This window comes from Trypanosoma melophagium (genome assembly GCF_022059095.1).
Source record: "Trypanosoma melophagium isolate St. Kilda chromosome Unknown ctg5segment0, whole genome shotgun sequence".
NCBI lineage: Eukaryota > Euglenozoa > Kinetoplastea > Trypanosomatida > Trypanosomatidae > Trypanosoma > Trypanosoma melophagium.
Window position 1 is genome coordinate 75,530 of NW_027125187.1, and position 17,132 is coordinate 92,661.

Consider the following 17,132-nt stretch of genomic DNA (forward strand, 5'->3'; position numbering starts at 1 on the left):
GAAACCTATCTCTTAGTTGGAGCCTCAATAATTCCACCTCTGCCGCGAGAAACCCAAGAAAAAAGTGAAAAACGTAGACTGCACATCGCCCAAGTTCTCTATATGCAAGAAATGGGAGAAAACATTGATCTTCTGCCTATACCACCATATTGACAATAACATAGAAGAAAAAGGAAGGAGTAAAAAGATCTATATTAGAAAGGATGTAAAACAAGGTAGTCCACGTAATAGTCATGACAATGAGAATCTGTATTTGGAAAAACAATGATATTCTATTCAAAACTCATAGAATTAACTTTGAAAACATCAAAATGGAATATATATATATATATATATATATATATATATATATAAGATACATCAAGAAAAAAAATTAAAAAAAGAAAATCAAGAACCTTCTTGGATGGGTATCTTTTTTTTTTCTTTTTTTACTTTTTTTTTTATAAAGCGGCATTTGATGAAATCCCTTCATATTCCTCTCAGTATCCTTGAACCTGAGAAAAGAAAAGCCTACCAGTAGAAGCAGTAAAAGAATACTCATTGCCAAGAGAAGCATAAAAAAGGGGTACAAAAAAGCCATGCATTACCCATATGAATAAGAAAAAATCTCTCACTATCACACTCAGACTCACACTCAGTTTACCTTTTTTTTCTATCTGTGCGTCTGTGTGTGCGTGTGCTAAAAAAAAAAAAGAGACAAAAAACCCATGTACTCCAACATAGTGTTGAGCATGTCATGTAGGTATTTTTAACATAGGGACTTGAATTTACATGCGAGCTCGCTGTAACATGATGACACAAAATTCATCATATGTAATTTTTTCACCCTTAGAATACCGACAAATAATTCGATCCACCTCAGCCTCTGTTAGAGGCAGGCCATAGTGTTCCATAGCAAGATATGCCTTAATGAATTTTTTACGATCGATATAATCTTGGTTATCATTGGCATACTTCTTGAATTCCACACGCAGCTCATCATCAAATACTGCCCTATCTGCGGTGTCATATACAGATTCCAGGTAGCGACGAGTATGCTGTTTCATTAGCACATCTGATACTGTAGAGTTTGTACCAAAATCAAGTACTTTCAAAGACCCTTGAGGTACGGCAACCTTAAGAAGGGCTGGTGCGTAATTTGCCAGTTGTGCTTGATAAGATCCCCCTGTTAAGTGAGAAGGAGGGGCAATATTTTGCTGTTCCTGCTTACTTTCCTCTTGTTCTTGTTGTTGTTGTGGTGGTGGTATTGGTGGTTTTCCTTCTTCGCCACCAGTTTTTGGTTGTTGATTCGTGTCTGCCTCCTGAGAATCATCTACCTTCAATAAATTGGACGCGGCACCTTGATCTAACTCCGGTGGGTTTCCATCAGCAGATGTCTCTACCACTAGAGAGCTGCAGGAGTTTCGCTTCACAATATTATCACGTACGTACTGAAGTACGCGGTCTGCTTGCGTTCGATCCGCGCTGAATGCGACACGAACAGCTTCCAAAAATTCTGGCTCATGTACATATCCTTCACTATCGGCCTCTTTTCCCAGATCCTGAAGGACTTGCGAGACAATGAGCAACTCCTCATCTGTAACACTCGTTGGCTGATGAGGAGAAGAAGAATCAACTGACAAAACTTGTGGACCTTCAGTAAAACAATGGATAAAGTCATCAAGTGAAATTTTCTTATCATTGTCGTTGTCTGATGCAACTACAATGGCACCCATAACAGCAGAAAGTAGTTCTTCATCCAATGAAGGAAACACATCACGAAATACATTGTTAAGGACACCTATAAGATGATTAGGGCTTACATATCCGAAACCACCATTTTCATCATTCTGGACAACCGATAGCTGTTCTAATTCACCACTTTCAAGCATTTCTTGTAGTTTATCACAAGATATTCGTAACCTTTCTTGAGCAGCAGCAACAGGTAACTGTGTCAAGGTAATGTTTTGAACAAAACCACGAACAAAATCGGCAAGGGATAGAATACCACTCTTACTCCGATCCGCGGTAACCATAATGAGATCACAAAGTTCATGAATCTGACTTTTGTCCAATACACTGTCAGAGAGTGTTTCCCATAGTGATTCATAGATATCAGAAAACTCAACGAAGCCATCTTTATTTTTATCGAGCACAGCAAAAGCCTGTTTAAGAACCTCAATCTCGGCAGGTGTCATCTGTTGCACCATTTGTCGTGCATGTGCATCCACGAACGCTGCTGGTAGTACACCCTGATCCTCTTGAAAAGATCGGATGAACTCTGAGAGACACAAACGTCCATCCTGATCGGTGTCTGCGCTGGCCATGATAACTGCCACAATATCGTTATAGTTATTCTCCCGAAGATCTGGAAACCTATATTTAAGGTTTTCCTTTAGGGCCTCGATGAGTTCCTCCTTATCAATGTAACCATCCGCCTTTGTGTCTATACGGTGAAATGTCTCTTGCAGCGTCGCTATTTCCTCATCTGTGAGACGCACCCGAACGGATGAGACGCAGCTATTGATGACCTCCGCCGGCACCACGCCCGGCCCGTTGGCGAAAGAGAGAAGAAACTCGGCGAGACTGAGGCGGCCGTCGTGGTCGCGGTCGGCGACGGTGAAGAGAGGGACGAGATATTCCCGCAGCGGCCCGAAGCGGGCGTCCCCCACGCAGCGGCGGACTGTCGCGAGGAGTTCGTCGCGGCCCACGTGGCCGTCATTATCGCGGTCCATGTAAATGAAGGCGTCGCGCAGCATGTCGACCTCCTCCGGCGCCAGCGATCCGACCGCCGAAGAGAGGCCCCCGCCCACAAGAGACATCTCAGCAGCACCCGTCCGAACGTAAATAATACGCACCTGGAGAAAAAAAAACAGAGAAAGAGGGAAAATAAAAAACAACAAGAGAAGGGCAAGTATCAAGAGAGTGGGAGAAAAAAAAAGAAAAAATAATTAGAGTCAGCAAACTACCATCATAAAAACACATTCACATCCATATTGTATATAGGCATAAATACGTATGTATGTATGTATGTATGTATGCGAGCGGGGAAAGCAGTGGTCCATGTGGAAACTGTTCTGCTGCAGTACATTGTTAATGTATACATTCACACGTGGCCACAAATATATACGAACACAGACGCATAGAAACGTAAAGATAGCAAATAGTAAAAAAAAAATGCAAAAAACAGAAAAGCAAAAGAGTAACGGTAAATCCTTAACGAATAATAATAATAATAATAATAATAATAATAATAATAATAATAATAATAATAGTAAGCATATAACAGAGAATTACTGCCATCAAATATAACCTGGTGTTGTCATGACGCGGATGAAGCGCGAATTCATCTCTTCGCCACCACGGTCAATCGGTGGTATATCACTTTGTTGCCTACTTCGTGCATTTGAGTAAAATAATCCTGTTCCCGTACCCGGTTGCATCCTCCCATTTTTTATAGCTTCCTTCTGCAACTCAAGACGCCTAAGCCGTTCATCGTAGGCACGTTGTCGCTCAAGTGCCTTTTCACGCATACGACGCTCCTGCTCTTGTTGATACTCAATAGACCTTAATGCACGTTCATCATGAAGAAGACGACGCTGCTGCATATCTATTTCCCTTGCAATTCGTTCTTCTTCAGCAGCTTTTGCGCGTTCCTTTTCTCTTTCCTCTTGAAGACGTCGTTTGTTCTCTATCTCTGACTCCCGTAACGATCGGTTAACCTTAGCTCGTTGGGAAGAAGTAACGTGAAGCTGTGCCGTATGAAAGCGATTGAATAATAATAAGTTTTGATGACGATGAGAAGCCTCTTCAAGGCGTCTAAGTTCTTCTTGCAACTTTTCTTCACGCATCTGGTGTTTTATACTCTGAAGGTTTTTGGCTTGTTGCGTTCTACTCTCCCTGACACGGTTACGAAGACGAGCTTCCTCAAGTTTCATTTGCCTTACAACTGATATCGTTTCACTCGCCAGTCTTTCCTTATATTCTTGTTTTTTCTCTACCTCATGCTGTTTCTTCTCACGCAATTGCTGTGCACGGATCAAAACTTGTCGTCGATGCAATTCTCGTGATGTTACCTTCGCCGATCCTTGTGCACTCTCATCAGGAATCCGAAACAATCCATTGTCATTTAACACTGTGCTAGTACAAGTGCGCCTAAAGCGCTGTCCTTGCATTTATCACAACTCCATCTTGCAAACAAACAAACAAAAAAAAAAAACAGCGAAAAAAAAACAAGAAAAAAAGAATGGGAAAAATAAAATACAGTCCAGTAATTTCATAAATAGGAGAAATCACCTTACGCTTACTCTGGTTATCCAAGAAAAAAATATCTGCCATAAAACCAATAAATCATATAAATGTCACAAATAAGGGGGGAAAAAAATAATAACTAAAAAAAAATAAAAATAAAAATAGTGAAACTAAAGGCTAAAAAGAAGGTGACCTTCTGGGTACCACGTAATTATCATAATAATGCTTTAACCATCGTTGCGCCAAATCAAGATCCAATTCAATGTGTTCTACTTCATGCTCAATAAGCTCAGGATCTAGCGGTGACGGAAAAAGATGTATCAGACAACCACCGTATCTATGACCACCATCAAATTGATGGTCTACAACATAATGTTCTTGTTTTGATATGAGTGCTAAAACAGCTAAGCGTAATTTAATGAATTCATACAAGCAAGGCTCAAGGTGTTGCAGGGGTTCTTTCGGGTCACCTATGACATCTGTCAGCCGACTACGAGCTATACCACGATGTAGTGCTATTTCACAAAACAAGTACTGAAGAGATGTCCGTAACTGTTTAGTACAGATACAATCAACACAATCACCTATATCATAGTAGGGGGAATAAACAATAGTAGGGTCATACGACTTTGTGCTATACATACTCATACCCATTGCTTGGGCCACCTTAGAAATACCCAAGGTGTAACGTCGTTCGATACCGGTGTATTCAACACCTTGTGGCATACGCAGGGGTCTACTTCGTAATTTATTACGTAGCAGTTGGGCAACAAAAAGTTTCATCTTTCGCATAAGAAATAATTCCTCCGCCACTTCCACTTCTGAACGTCCAGTCTTTAAAGATATATACTTAACTCGTTCATCATCACTAAGTTCACGCGGAAAGTAGTGAGTATAAATAACGTCAGCCATCGTTGGCACATATCGGCCATCAACTGTCATTTCTTTCTTGTATGGAAACCATCGTACAAGGCTCTCTGTGCGTGGGTTTGTTGCTTCGACGTATCCGTGAATATGGCGTGGGATACTCTGTGATGATAGTGTCTCACCACTTTTGTTCATCATACGCTTCCAGTAGCGTGTAAGAGGATTGTGCTCAAAGACAGGGCTGTCCCATATGGACATTCGATTACATCGTGATAAATGCATAACGATACCTCTCTACTCAGGGCCTAGCTCTGATCGCCAAGTTGCAGTCGCTGCTGCAAAGATAGTGATATTGTCAAAAAAATGGAAAACGATAGAGGGAGAGAGAGAAAGAAAGAGAGGAGAAAAGTGGAGGAGAGAAAACTACAGACGTAAATATATATATATATATATATATATATATATATATATATATATATATCAAACCGGATAAAATAGCCCATCCCACACCGATAAAGAAAAGCAAGAGAACGACAAACCTTTTTTTTCTTTGTAAAAATAATCCATTTGCTAACTTGAGAATCGTCATATCATTCACTCTCTTGAATAATTCTTTTTTGTTTCCACTTCTTTTTCTTTCTTTCACTATACAGTGCCATTACAACCAAGCATGCAGTTTACCATAAACCGTGTGTCTTGGATACCATTGAATAGTAGCTATCGTCAAGATGGAGATGCGTTGACAGCCCATTCCCTAACTCTTCGCGTTGTGGCAGTGGAGGAATGATTAAATGGCCCCTCGTAACCCGTAGATGCGATAGCTGCATCTCTTGACTTTTCTCCTCAACGCGCCTTTGACACTGTAATAATGCATTTAAAGCCTCAAACTCACGTTTTTCGCATCCCTCCGCTTTCTCCCGCAATTGTTGTATTTGAATTTGTAACTTTGCGTTCTCTACTCTCAACTGGGCCATCTCTCGGTGTGTGGCATCACCTGATGTCATCTCTGTTCCAGATATATTTAAAACTTTTTCTGGCATAGAAGAATGTTCATCTTGTTCCGACGCCATAAGATTCCACAAGTCTCCCTTTTTATCTGCAAAGAGGTGAATAGCATAATTTCCAATCGCGTTATTCAGTTCCTCAAGCTCTCTTTCCGTGTTCAAAAAAACATTTTCTTTTTCTTCAACACCCTTACTAAACTCAGCGTAGAAAGAGGAAAGAGAACCCTTGCTTGCCGCAATCAACTCATCGACACATCTAGAAACACCATCCGTATTTTCCGAGTAAAAAGATTTGATCTCCTCGCTATTTAATGTCAAACGGATGGCATCTTCATCACTAGCTCCACACAAAGAAGGACTAAAAATGTAAGAAATAGTGGACGATTTTCTTGTTCCGTTAAATAAACACTCCGTTACGCGAACAAGATGGTTGAGATTTTTCCTCTGTGTTACAAGAAAGCCCTCAATAGAAACTCCTAGACGCCCAGTATCTCTCAGTACTCGAGCTACAAATTGCAAGAAAAACATATCCCCAATTAAATTTTTAGCTCTATCATTTCCACTATCTTCAGCCTCTACCTCCAGAATTAAAGTTGTCAATAAACGTGCCTCATTAGGAAAAGGATCATGAGGTTTTTGCAAAGCTTTTGCAAATACGTACAATTAACAACTGGCAGTTTCCTCAGGTTTAAACAGATCACTCTTAACAGCGTCAAAAAGAGTGTTCAGTGTATCTCTTAAAATCATTACAGCATATTGACTTGCAGAGGAAGAAGTGTATACTGCAATTACTTTGTTTACAAGTGGATTAGTGCGAAGAAATCCACCTGTTTGCTGAAAAAAGGACACTCGTAGTGTTGTGATTGCGGAGAATGTCCTTTGCACGTGTTATTTCATATTTCAACCAAGACCTAAGTAACTCTCGTAGTACACCCAGACGCTTGCATACAGAAAACAGGATAACTGCAATGAAATCCCATTGACAATCATTTTCTGGCATCATAAGGGAAACGTTAGATAATGTTGAAATAAATGACATTGTTTTATATTTAATTGTGTTAAGTAATGTACGACATCGCACCTCTTTTTTGGCTCGTAGATATTGGTGATACATACTGAGTGGGTGAACCTTTTCTGTACTATCAACAGGATTACGAACCACAAGTAAAACACGGATGGTTAATGTCTCATAAACTCTCTTTAATATTTCGATAAACGTACCTGCATTAAAGCAGTTCATAAGAAAATAACACTCTAGATTTTTGCTACCACTTTTACACGTATTTACAACAGTTAATTGTGCTTCTTGAGTTCCATCCTCTCCGGACTTTTCAATCATTTCCTCTACGTAATCTACCAAAGACAAAGGTACCATTAATCGTATTTTTCTCGTTTTCTTATTATTAACAATAAAAAGACAAACATCGGTTATAATTATAACCTCCTTTTGTAGATTCTTTCGTTTTTTGAAAAGAATGTTGGGGTGATGAATAGTTTCAATGTGAACTGGTAGAAATTGAGACTCTCTGTTGTAAATCCCCCAAGAACTGACAACACTTAATCGATACGAGGTCCACATATCCTGTGTAGAATTTACAAATGATGTATTGTGCGCTACTTCCATTTTGTCATGGAGACTACTTTGCGGCGTCAGAGCTGCCTTCCTCTGTTATGACTTGGGGGTGCTCTCCTTCTTCTTCATCAGTCGTAATGCTCACTGTGCAAAGAAGACTTCGCTTCTTGTCTCCCCCAAAGCATTGATGTAAGGTAGAAAAAAAAAATTAACTTCCCGAATATATCTAAAGGAAAAATAATTTAAGAAAAAAGAGAGAAAAAAAACTTAAAAAAAAATCACAACAGCACATCACCACCACATTACCAGAGAGCAAGCAACGAATACACCTGTCTCAGGACCGAGAAACAAAGAAGAAAAAAAGAAACAATAGCGTTAAAATAAGAGAAAACAAAACAAAGAAAAGTAAATGTGGCAAATAAAAAGGGACCTTTTCTTCTTATTACTCTTCCTCCACGACGTTGGTCTTGGTCTGCACGTAGATACCATCCAAGAACTTACGGATATCCTTCTTCTTCACCAGGCAGAGCTGATGCATCAGGGCGGCCTCACGTGAGACCTTCTCCAAGTCGTTGCCCTCCAGCACGAGTTCATCCTTCACAACAGATGGATCCGTGCGGTACACCTTCACATCACTGGCGACGTTCTGGCGACGCACACGCTTCTCACCCAAGAAGTTGCGGATCTCTACCGCCTGACCCTCCACAGAGACAGAGATGGGAAAGTGCGCATAGGCGAAACGGAGCTTGAAGCGGAATCCCCGAGTCACACCTGTAATCATATTGCGCACCAGCGAGAGTGCGGTGTTGATGGTACAGTTGTTGATCTTGTTGCCGAACCAGCGAACGGCGGTGAAGGTGCGGAAGGACTTGTTCACGCGGAAATCCAACTGAAGGTGACGGAGGTCCTTTGTGAGTGTTCCGCGGCTGCCCTTCACAGTCACCACACGGTCCTTCACGGAGATCTCAACGCCTTCCGGGTACGTGATGCGCTCCTGTGCCTTAATTTTCATGGTTCCCTTTGCCTTTGTTAAATTTTTTTTACAGATGGAAATAGTGAGGAAAAAAAAAGACACATGCAAATACACATAATAATAACAGTAGTAATAGTAATTAAAATAAAAATAATAAAAATAAAGAGAAAATAAGTAGAAAAACAATTTCAAAATACAGACTGGAAGAAAAATAATAATAATAGTAATAATAATAATAATAATAATAATAATAATAATAATAATAATAATAATAATAATAATAATAATAATAAATAATTTTACTTTAGGCATGACAGAAGTAGACGCTTACTTCGCAGAAATTTTCATCAGACGGTATGGATCTGCTGAGTAAAGCCACATGGATGAATAGTTGATACGCCCTTAATCCTTTGGAGGATCTGGAGATAATCGAGGCGTTTCAGCACTTTCAACATTGCAAAAGTGAGGTTTGCGAGCATTAAGAAGCCACTGCGTCATTGCAGCGGGGGAGTTAAAATTCTCCATCACCATGGCATTCATCATCTTTGACAAACCAATTACGTGCGTCATAGACTCAATCATAAGTTGATCGTACGCTGTGGCTGAAAAACTTGGCGTCTCCTGGTAAGACTGCAGTAAGTGACACGCCTCGTCTAGGCGCCTGTTAGACTCACGAAGGGCTAGTTCAAATATACGATCTTTCTCTTCTTGTTTCGTAGCAATAATGATAGCATCAGCATCAGTAGTAGGAATAGTAGTAGTAGTAGTAGTAGTAGTAGTAGTACTGGTGCCCTCAGTCATAGCAACCGCAACACTGATTTCAGCATCTAACGGAACTCGCCTAGAGCGGGTACACGCTCTTGCATAACAGTCACCGAATTGGTAAGCCAAAATAGCACCCAGAATAGAACGCAAGATACTTGTTTTGTCAAATCCAACAAAATCATTGTGTAATTCCTCCGCAGAATTAGAGTAAGATTCCGTAGAAAGTTGTGCCTCAAGGAAGCGAATACGCTTTTCATCAGCAATAAGCTGCTCATTTTGTCTTGTTAGGGTATCTCGCAGCTCTTCAATTTCATGCAGCATCCTTTCGTTTTCTTCTAATATGCTGCGTACGAATGAGTACCGCAGAAGTTTGCTATTTGCCATCGCCTCTCCCTCAACCGGCACAGTGCACTCATCCTCAGATGATACCTTTGAGGGCATCTCCCAGAAAACGAAAAAACGGAAAAAAAGAGAAAAAAAAGACAGGCTGGAAAATATATATCTTACTTTTCCTTATTTTTTCTTTCTATTTCTCTCGTGATGCCCTAGGCCATTTAATCATAAAAGAGCGTATAATAATAACAGATTGGCGTGTTGTCTGTTATTCCTATCATCACTGTCTATTTTTCAATAGCACAAGACAACGTATGAACAACCAGAGGAAAAAAAAGAAAACATATATATATATATATATATATATATATATATATATATATATATTACTTCTGTGGTGATAATACAGTAACCGACTATGATGTCTGTGCATAGTTACCGTTACCATCAACGCTACTGTTACCGTTACCTTCGAAATGATCATCAAGAATAGGTGTCAAAGTCCATAACTTGTTTCCATGTGTTTGTGTCGAGGACGGGAGCGATGAGTTCTGCGTGTGTGCCCCCCACTCCGCCGACTGCGCCGCTAATTGCCACCCTACACTACTCGAAACTGGCGGTTGTGTCCTTTGCTGTTGCTGTTGTTGTTGTTTTTGCCCGTACGCCGTATTAACATACCCCCCTGGCTGCACCGGTGGTTGATAAGGGGGCAAGGGGTTAGGCGGCAGTGGTGCTGGAGGCAAGAGAGGGCCGGCGGGGTACACAGGCAGTCGTACATTTACAAACTGTTGCTTGAAACCTCCTCCAGCAATGCCGAGATAACTGTCGAGGACCTGGGTAAGGGTTAAAACACTGAGATCAATAGCCCGTTGTCCCTCAGCATAGAGCTGGGAGCAAATCGCCCTATTGTTCTCAGTAGCTCTCCATAGTTCCACTCGCCAATTCTCCAATATTTGTTCGTTACGTGGAATACGGGAATTATCCTTCGGTGGATCACGACGCAACTCCAATACCTTTCGACGAAAAAAATCGTACTCAAGTTGATTCTTACGTCTAGTGTCTTCTGCATCTTTCAATCTTTTCATCTCTTTAATAAAAGAGTTTAGTACTTCAAATCCTTGATTTTGGATACCTTTCTGGTGTTCCCGCGAGGTGGCAATGAGTTTATTTCCAAATTCGAAAACGTCAGCTGCGAACTTGACTGAATCCGGTTGTAAATCTGGTACTTTTTGATATTCCTCCCCGACATCTCTAACAACTTTAGCAAGCTCTTCCATAAGAGATGCAATGCGTATAAGTTTAACACAAAGAACTTCACTGGTCTTTTGAAATTGACGAACTTTCTTGCTAGTTTCATCTAGCATTTCATCTTGAGCACTCGTCTCTGTATGGGTAACTTTCTCTCGGATGCTTTGCGTGGTACGACGCGCCAGCCCCTTGATGGTATCCATTATTGACCAGCTAAATAATATAGAAATCAACGTTTTTTTTTTTTTTTTCGTTCTTTTTCGATATACTACGCAGTATGAGATCTCTCTAGGAGGGCACACACACTCACAAACACTAAAAAACTGCGTATTTTGTCAATACCAGAAGACATAAAAAGAAAACAGAAACAAAAACCAAAGTAAGAAAAAGAAAATACAAGTAAACCCTGCAATAACAGGTAAATAAAAAAAAAACTTCCACATGGTCCACGAGTTCTCTACACATAACAAGAGAAGTCATTTCTCAATGCATATACGCCATCTACCTTTCTCCACTATAAAAAAAAGTAAAGTATGACACCGGTAAAGTGAAAAAAAAAGAACCATAATTATGTCTGTCACTTTAATTCTCCTCTGGTTTCTCTTTTAGTCTTGCACCCATGCATGCGTATTAACATACCCAGTAAATCCTCGCCTCTTCAAAAAGGGGCCAGAATATGTTAACCTTTGGTACAGCAAACACATATAAATATACAGAGAAAAACAAAAAGAGGAAAAAAGAGACGCGTACAGGTACACAAAACACACACACACACATAGATACAAATAAAATCGTACACACATAAATAAACGGTGTGTTTGCCTCTACAGGCTCCAAGAAATATGGATAATTCCGATTCAAGGTCCTCTATAAAGAGAGTAAAGAGGGAAAGGGAATAGAAGAGGTGGAGAAGGGAGGATGGCAGGGAGTAAAATAAATAAAAAAAGAAATGGTAAGTACAGAAAAAGGAGATCCAACGACAAAATAAGTCTTTAAAAGATCTAAAATAACGGATCTAGTAATCTGGGTTGCTGAGGTCACAATTTTCCGATAGGCGGAACTCACCTTGTCCCACAATTTTTCCTTCTTTCCAAGTACCAATATACAGGGAACCATCCTTAAGTGTCATTCGACCCTCACCATCTTTCTTGCCATAGGCAAATCCTCCCTCGTAACTGGAACCATCAGGGAGTCGCAGTACACCGTGGCCATGACGACGATCTGCCTCCCACTCGCCCTCATATCGACAGCCATTTGCATACTCAAGTACACCATAGCCCGACGCATCGTCGTCACGCCACTCACCATCATAGACATCACCATTGCTATAGGTGAGAACGCCGTGACCGTGTTTCTTACCATAACACCATTCACCGACGTAACGATCTCCTTGAAGAAACATTAATGTTCCTTTGCCGTGAGCTTTATCAGCTTGCCAATAACCCTCGTAACGTTCACCGTTAACGTAACTGAGAATACCATAGCCCTGTTTTTTATCCTCCACCCACTCACCTTCATACTTGTTTCCGTTGGGAAAAACATAGGTACCTCGTCCGTGCATTTTGCCGTCGTTCCATTCACCTTCATAGACGCCACCATCTGCATAAAAATATTTTCCCCAACCCTGCATACGACCTTCAACCCATTCACCATCATACTTTTCAGATACAGACCCGTCAGCAGCAGAGTAAACAACAACACCTTTACCATGGCGCTTATCATCCTTCCACTCTCCCTCGTAAACGTCACCGTTCGAATAGTAATAGGTACCTTTGCCATGCATACGTCCATCCTTCCATTCGCCTTCATAGCGATCCCCATCATGGTATTCCAGAACACCTCGACCGTTAATTCGGCCAAAGGTCCAGTCACCATTGTACACATTGCCACTGGTATAATAGCATGTTCCCTTTCCGTGTACCTTGTCTTCAACCCACTCACCTTCATAACGGCTACCGTCAGCATATGCATAAATGCCAAATCCATGCCGTTTACCGAATACCCATTCTCCATCGTAGCTTTCCTTGTTGGGATACTGGAGGCATCCCCGACCATGCATCAGGCCATTTTCTATCTCACCAGAGTAGATCATTTTATGTTATATATATCTATATATATATATATATATATATATATATATATATAGATATAGATATAGATATAGATAGATAGATATAGGTATAAACGGATATATATGTATATATATATATATATTTTTTTTTTTGCTTTGTTTCCTTTTTTTTTCCCCTTCAATTTTCTATTATGTTCTCTGTTGTTGCTTTTTTCGTTTTCGTCTAATGATGGAATGCTTGCCTCTTACACACTACACAAGATTAGAAAAAAAAGCGGGAGTGACAACAACAAAAAAAAAATGAAAAATAAAAATATATACGGTATAAAAATACATATGTCAAAATGAAACTTAAAAAATTCTCTTTAAATACATCAAGGAAAGGTTTAAGGAAGGACACGAGAAAAAGAAAAAAAAGCCACAAACATAGTCAACGCCAATTTTGGCCATGTACACATATTTACGTGGAGATAATGTAATTGTTAACCTTTAGCCACCATTACCTTTGCCGAATGAAATGATTGAGAAAAATATTTTTATGTTACCGATCGATACAAAAAAAGAATAAAATAAAAAAACCAACAGAAAAAAATTAAAAAAAAAAAAGCAAAATCACCACCTCAAGACCTAGAGGCCACCGACAACTTCCTCCTTTTTCCAATATATTCCAGTGGAAGTTCTAAAGAACATGCATCATCCATGCGTTTTTCTTCCTGAGGCTTCCATGGTGTCATCACCATCTCAGCTTGTCTGAGAGTACGCTGCAAATTACCATCTGAAGGTTGGCTAGTACTGTGATGAATACCGTATAAGAGATACCACAACGATGGTAGAACTACAATAATACTGTAATTGCGCCATGCCACAAGAGGCAATGGGAGCAGCTGAGTGCAGTTAAACAAAATTCCCATAAAAGGTACAAAAGGAAATAATGGAGCGACAAAAGGTCTTGGAAAATCTGGAAAATCAATTCTCATTTTCCACATAGAAATACAAACACAGATAAAAGCTACAAGTATACCAAATGAGATTATTTCTCCAAGCATTTCTAATGGGAAGAAAGCTCCAATAAGAGCGCCAGCTGCACCAGAACATATAGTGGCATTTATAGGAGTTCGAAACCGTGGATGCATACGGGATAGTAAGGGAGGTAATAAACCATCTTGAGAAAGTGTCATTATGAGGCGAGGCATTGCAAAGTAACATGTAAAACAAACAGAACTAAGTCCAGAAATGGTACCAATATCAACGAGAATACGCAAAAAGACAGGAGCTCGAACCTTTTTTAGTGTCATTATCACAGGTGCGTCCACATTTAACATAGTATACTTAACCATACCAGTAAGTACCAGAGTAACACAAAAATAGAGCCCAGAGAATATCAACAGAGTGTAGATAACAGCTTGTGGAATGTCACGCTGTGGATTTCGGCACTCTTGAACACTAGCGCAGATGGTATCGAAACCAACATTAGCAAAAAATACTACCTCTGATCCACGAAGAATTCCACTTATACCAAATTTACCAAAATAACCTTTATTAGGAGGAAGAAATGGAGTCATACTGTAGACAAAATCTCTCCAGTTGGTTACCGCATGGTAAATACCGTAACGAATAAAAGTCCCAAGAACAAGAAATTTTACAAACACAAAAATATTATTCACTCTGGCTGATTCTTGAGCCCCTAAACATAAAATAATTGAACAAACTGTTGTTAAAATCACTGCTGAAAGTTCAAACAGTTTTCCTGTCAGGACAAATGCACCACCTACGACACCAATTGGAGAACCTCCAATCTTTAGGGGGGAAAAAATAGAAAATTCCTTGAGAAAGGCTTGAACACTTTCAGACCAACTCACTGAAACAGCAGATCCAGAAACAAGACACTCCAATGTTAGACACACCGCTACAATCCACGAAGCATATTCTCCAAGTGCCACAGCGGCATGTGTATATGCACTACCCGCTACAGGAAGCATTGCTGCCAGTTCTCCGTAACAGAGTGCAGTAAAGAGACACGGAAGTACGCATAGTAAAAACGATATACTGAGAGCAGGACCAGCGTAAAGCGCAGCAGCTTGTCCTGTTATCACAAAAACACCAGCCCCAACAACGGCACCAACACCAAGACTCACAAGAGACCGCAAGCCGAGAGTGCGTCGAAATTGGCTCTTTTCTAACGCCGCAACAGTCGCATAAAGGCATCTTCTTCGAAAGATGTTAAGAAAGAAAAAAAAGCACCCAATCTACTTTCAGTACCGGTAACTAAATCCATTACACAAGAAAAAAACGCTTCAAACGCTTGTATAGCTACACCACTAAAAATCATTTGTAGGAAACAGAAAAAAAAACACATTTAATAGAAAACATTTCTCTAAAAAGAAATCAGATACTCGTTTCCACAAAGGTAGCATTTAAGAACAACACGCGTAAAATTTTGTATCTCTCGTCATATTCTCTCCCATCTTTTTCTAAATATCTGGTTCCGTTCTCTCTTTTTTTTTTTTTTTTGAAAACCCTCGAGTGCTTTAAAAGAAAAAGAAAACATCCAAGTGGAGCGCTGAACAGTTATGGAAATACCAAAAAAAACTATTTCGTTCTCCCTAGAAAATACTATTGCTCTTATTGCCGCAACAAACTGTTTTCTTTTTCCCTATCCTTTCACGAAGGAAAAACTCAGCAAAATAAACTTTTCAAGCAGAAGGCAAAATAGTTTCATCATCCATTCCCCCCCCCCCCCTTTTTTTTTTTCTCCTCATTCTGCCTTTCATTTCCAACGTCTATTCTCGCTGGAAACCATAACTCCTCCTATTAGCTGTTGGCTCCAAAAAAGCTCTCTAAAAGCAATTGGGCTGCGGCTTCCTCATTTTGCTCGCAGGCGCGGTAGGCTACAATCGCATCATGTTCACTCCACATGCCACCTCCAAGCGAGACAAGTCGCTGAACTGCCGCCTGTTCCTCTTCCCCAAGTGGTGGACCAGCGGAAGAAAGAACACCACCTGCTCCTTCAGGACCGCCACCCATCATGATTGCCCCAAACTCTTCAGGATTGTGCTGTATAAGTTCAATTATTTCTGGGTAGTGCAACTGGAGCTGCTGAAGAACTGCAGCAAGAGCCTGAGGATTACTCTGAACCAAAGAACGTATTTCTTCAAAATCAGGAATATTCATTAGAGCTTGCCGAAGATTTGAGCCCCCTTGCGGTCGATCACTTGGTACGGTCATCCGATTAGGCAAACCCGCAGACTGTCCAGGATAAGTCGTTGGAACATTCATTTCTTCAGCCATCTGCTCAATGGCACGAGATGGAATTCCGTTGCATAGAAATTCCACGGCACGATCAGGATTCATGTACGCAGTTCGAAGTGCCAAAGCAACCTGACCCCGATCTTCAAATCCCATAGCAACAATCCTGTCAATAAGGGCAGGATCAATTCCACGTGTATCAGTTCCCTGAAAAGAAGAAGGCGGTGCTGTTGCTGTTGTCGTTGTTGTTGTTGATGCTGCTTGTGCCGCACTTGTTGAGAAAGAAGCAGCTGTAGGGGTTGTAGCACTGGTAGTAGCAGACGTTTCTGTGACTGAGGGAGTCCCGGTCACCTGGGATCCTCCTGTTGGTGTTTCCTTATTTGTTTCACCCGCATTCGCAGATGACGATTTTTCTGTTGATTCAGCATTTACAGTGTTCGCCACATTCTCAGCCCTTTGAACTTTGCGTTTTTTTCCTGCAATAATAAGAACAGCGTTTTCTTGAAGACCTAGCTCCTCTACTGTTTTTGCATTATCTAAAGCGGAACCATTGCAACATAGGCGTAGCCCTTCTGTGACATATTCAGCATCAAGTGTTTGTTTGATTTCCTCCACTTTTGTTTGAGGGGATACCTCTTGAATATACTCTTTTCCAGTAAGAGTTTTAAGGATAACCTTCATAATTTTTTTGTTGTTTCTGCAGAGTTAAGAATAATGTTATAGTTGCTTTCCCAACCGCCTATGAATTAGAATAAGTCACGATAAATAATATCATGATTATTATGAATAAGAAAAATAGAGAGAAGGAGACAGCAAAAAAAA

General features: G+C 40.4%; 10 protein-coding genes across 10 annotated transcripts; all 10 read right to left on the reverse strand.

The window, feature by feature from the left end:
- Positions 1–767: 767 nt before the first annotated feature.
- LSM04_008911 (EF-hand domain) lies at positions 768–2,801 on the reverse strand (the record flags this gene model as incomplete). The annotated part of the gene is made up of 1 exon (XM_067329381.1): positions 768–2,801. One exon carries the CDS (start codon positions 2,799–2,801, stop codon positions 768–770), a length of 2,034 nt encoding a protein of 677 aa, XP_067187565.1.
- A 480-nt stretch (positions 2,802–3,281) lies between these two features.
- On the reverse strand, positions 3,282–4,154 carry LSM04_006990 (uncharacterized protein; the record flags this gene model as incomplete). The annotated part of the gene is made up of 1 exon (XM_067329382.1): positions 3,282–4,154. The coding sequence occupies one exon, from the start codon at positions 4,152–4,154 to the stop codon at positions 3,282–3,284; it is 873 nt and encodes a 290-aa protein (XP_067187480.1).
- Positions 4,155–4,407: 253 nt separating this feature from the next.
- LSM04_008068 (uncharacterized protein) lies at positions 4,408–5,379 on the reverse strand (the record flags this gene model as incomplete). Its single annotated transcript, XM_067329383.1, has 1 exon — positions 4,408–5,379. One exon carries the CDS (start codon positions 5,377–5,379, stop codon positions 4,408–4,410), a length of 972 nt encoding a protein of 323 aa, XP_067187534.1.
- Positions 5,380–5,774: 395 nt separating this feature from the next.
- LSM04_000059 (uncharacterized protein) lies at positions 5,775–7,725 on the reverse strand (the record flags this gene model as incomplete). The annotated part of the gene is made up of 2 exons (XM_067329384.1): positions 5,775–6,745; positions 6,951–7,725. 2 exons carry the CDS (start codon positions 7,723–7,725, stop codon positions 5,775–5,777), a joined length of 1,746 nt encoding a protein of 581 aa, XP_067187142.1.
- A 391-nt stretch (positions 7,726–8,116) lies between these two features.
- LSM04_005335 (Ribosomal protein L6) lies at positions 8,117–8,686 on the reverse strand (the record flags this gene model as incomplete). The annotated part of the gene is made up of 1 exon (XM_067329385.1): positions 8,117–8,686. The coding sequence occupies one exon, from the start codon at positions 8,684–8,686 to the stop codon at positions 8,117–8,119; it is 570 nt and encodes a 189-aa protein (XP_067187409.1).
- Positions 8,687–9,049: 363 nt separating this feature from the next.
- LSM04_009188 (uncharacterized protein) lies at positions 9,050–9,853 on the reverse strand (the record flags this gene model as incomplete). The annotated part of the gene is made up of 1 exon (XM_067329386.1): positions 9,050–9,853. One exon carries the CDS (start codon positions 9,851–9,853, stop codon positions 9,050–9,052), a length of 804 nt encoding a protein of 267 aa, XP_067187581.1.
- A 308-nt stretch (positions 9,854–10,161) lies between these two features.
- LSM04_001897 (uncharacterized protein) lies at positions 10,162–11,196 on the reverse strand (the record flags this gene model as incomplete). Its single annotated transcript, XM_067329388.1, has 1 exon — positions 10,162–11,196. The coding sequence occupies one exon, from the start codon at positions 11,194–11,196 to the stop codon at positions 10,162–10,164; it is 1,035 nt and encodes a 344-aa protein (XP_067187235.1).
- Positions 11,197–12,008: 812 nt separating this feature from the next.
- Positions 12,009–13,085, reverse strand: LSM04_004307 (MORN motif; the record flags this gene model as incomplete). The annotated part of the gene is made up of 1 exon (XM_067329389.1): positions 12,009–13,085. The coding sequence occupies one exon, from the start codon at positions 13,083–13,085 to the stop codon at positions 12,009–12,011; it is 1,077 nt and encodes a 358-aa protein (XP_067187350.1).
- A 599-nt stretch (positions 13,086–13,684) lies between these two features.
- Positions 13,685–15,339, reverse strand: LSM04_009210 (Amino acid/polyamine transporter I; the record flags this gene model as incomplete). The annotated part of the gene is made up of 2 exons (XM_067329390.1): positions 13,685–15,240; positions 15,315–15,339. The coding sequence occupies 2 exons, from the start codon at positions 15,337–15,339 to the stop codon at positions 13,685–13,687; spliced, it is 1,581 nt and encodes a 526-aa protein (XP_067187583.1).
- Positions 15,340–15,875: 536 nt separating this feature from the next.
- Positions 15,876–16,991, reverse strand: LSM04_005682 (Ubiquitin domain; the record flags this gene model as incomplete). Its single annotated transcript, XM_067329391.1, has 1 exon — positions 15,876–16,991. One exon carries the CDS (start codon positions 16,989–16,991, stop codon positions 15,876–15,878), a length of 1,116 nt encoding a protein of 371 aa, XP_067187424.1.
- Positions 16,992–17,132: the final 141 nt, after the last annotated feature.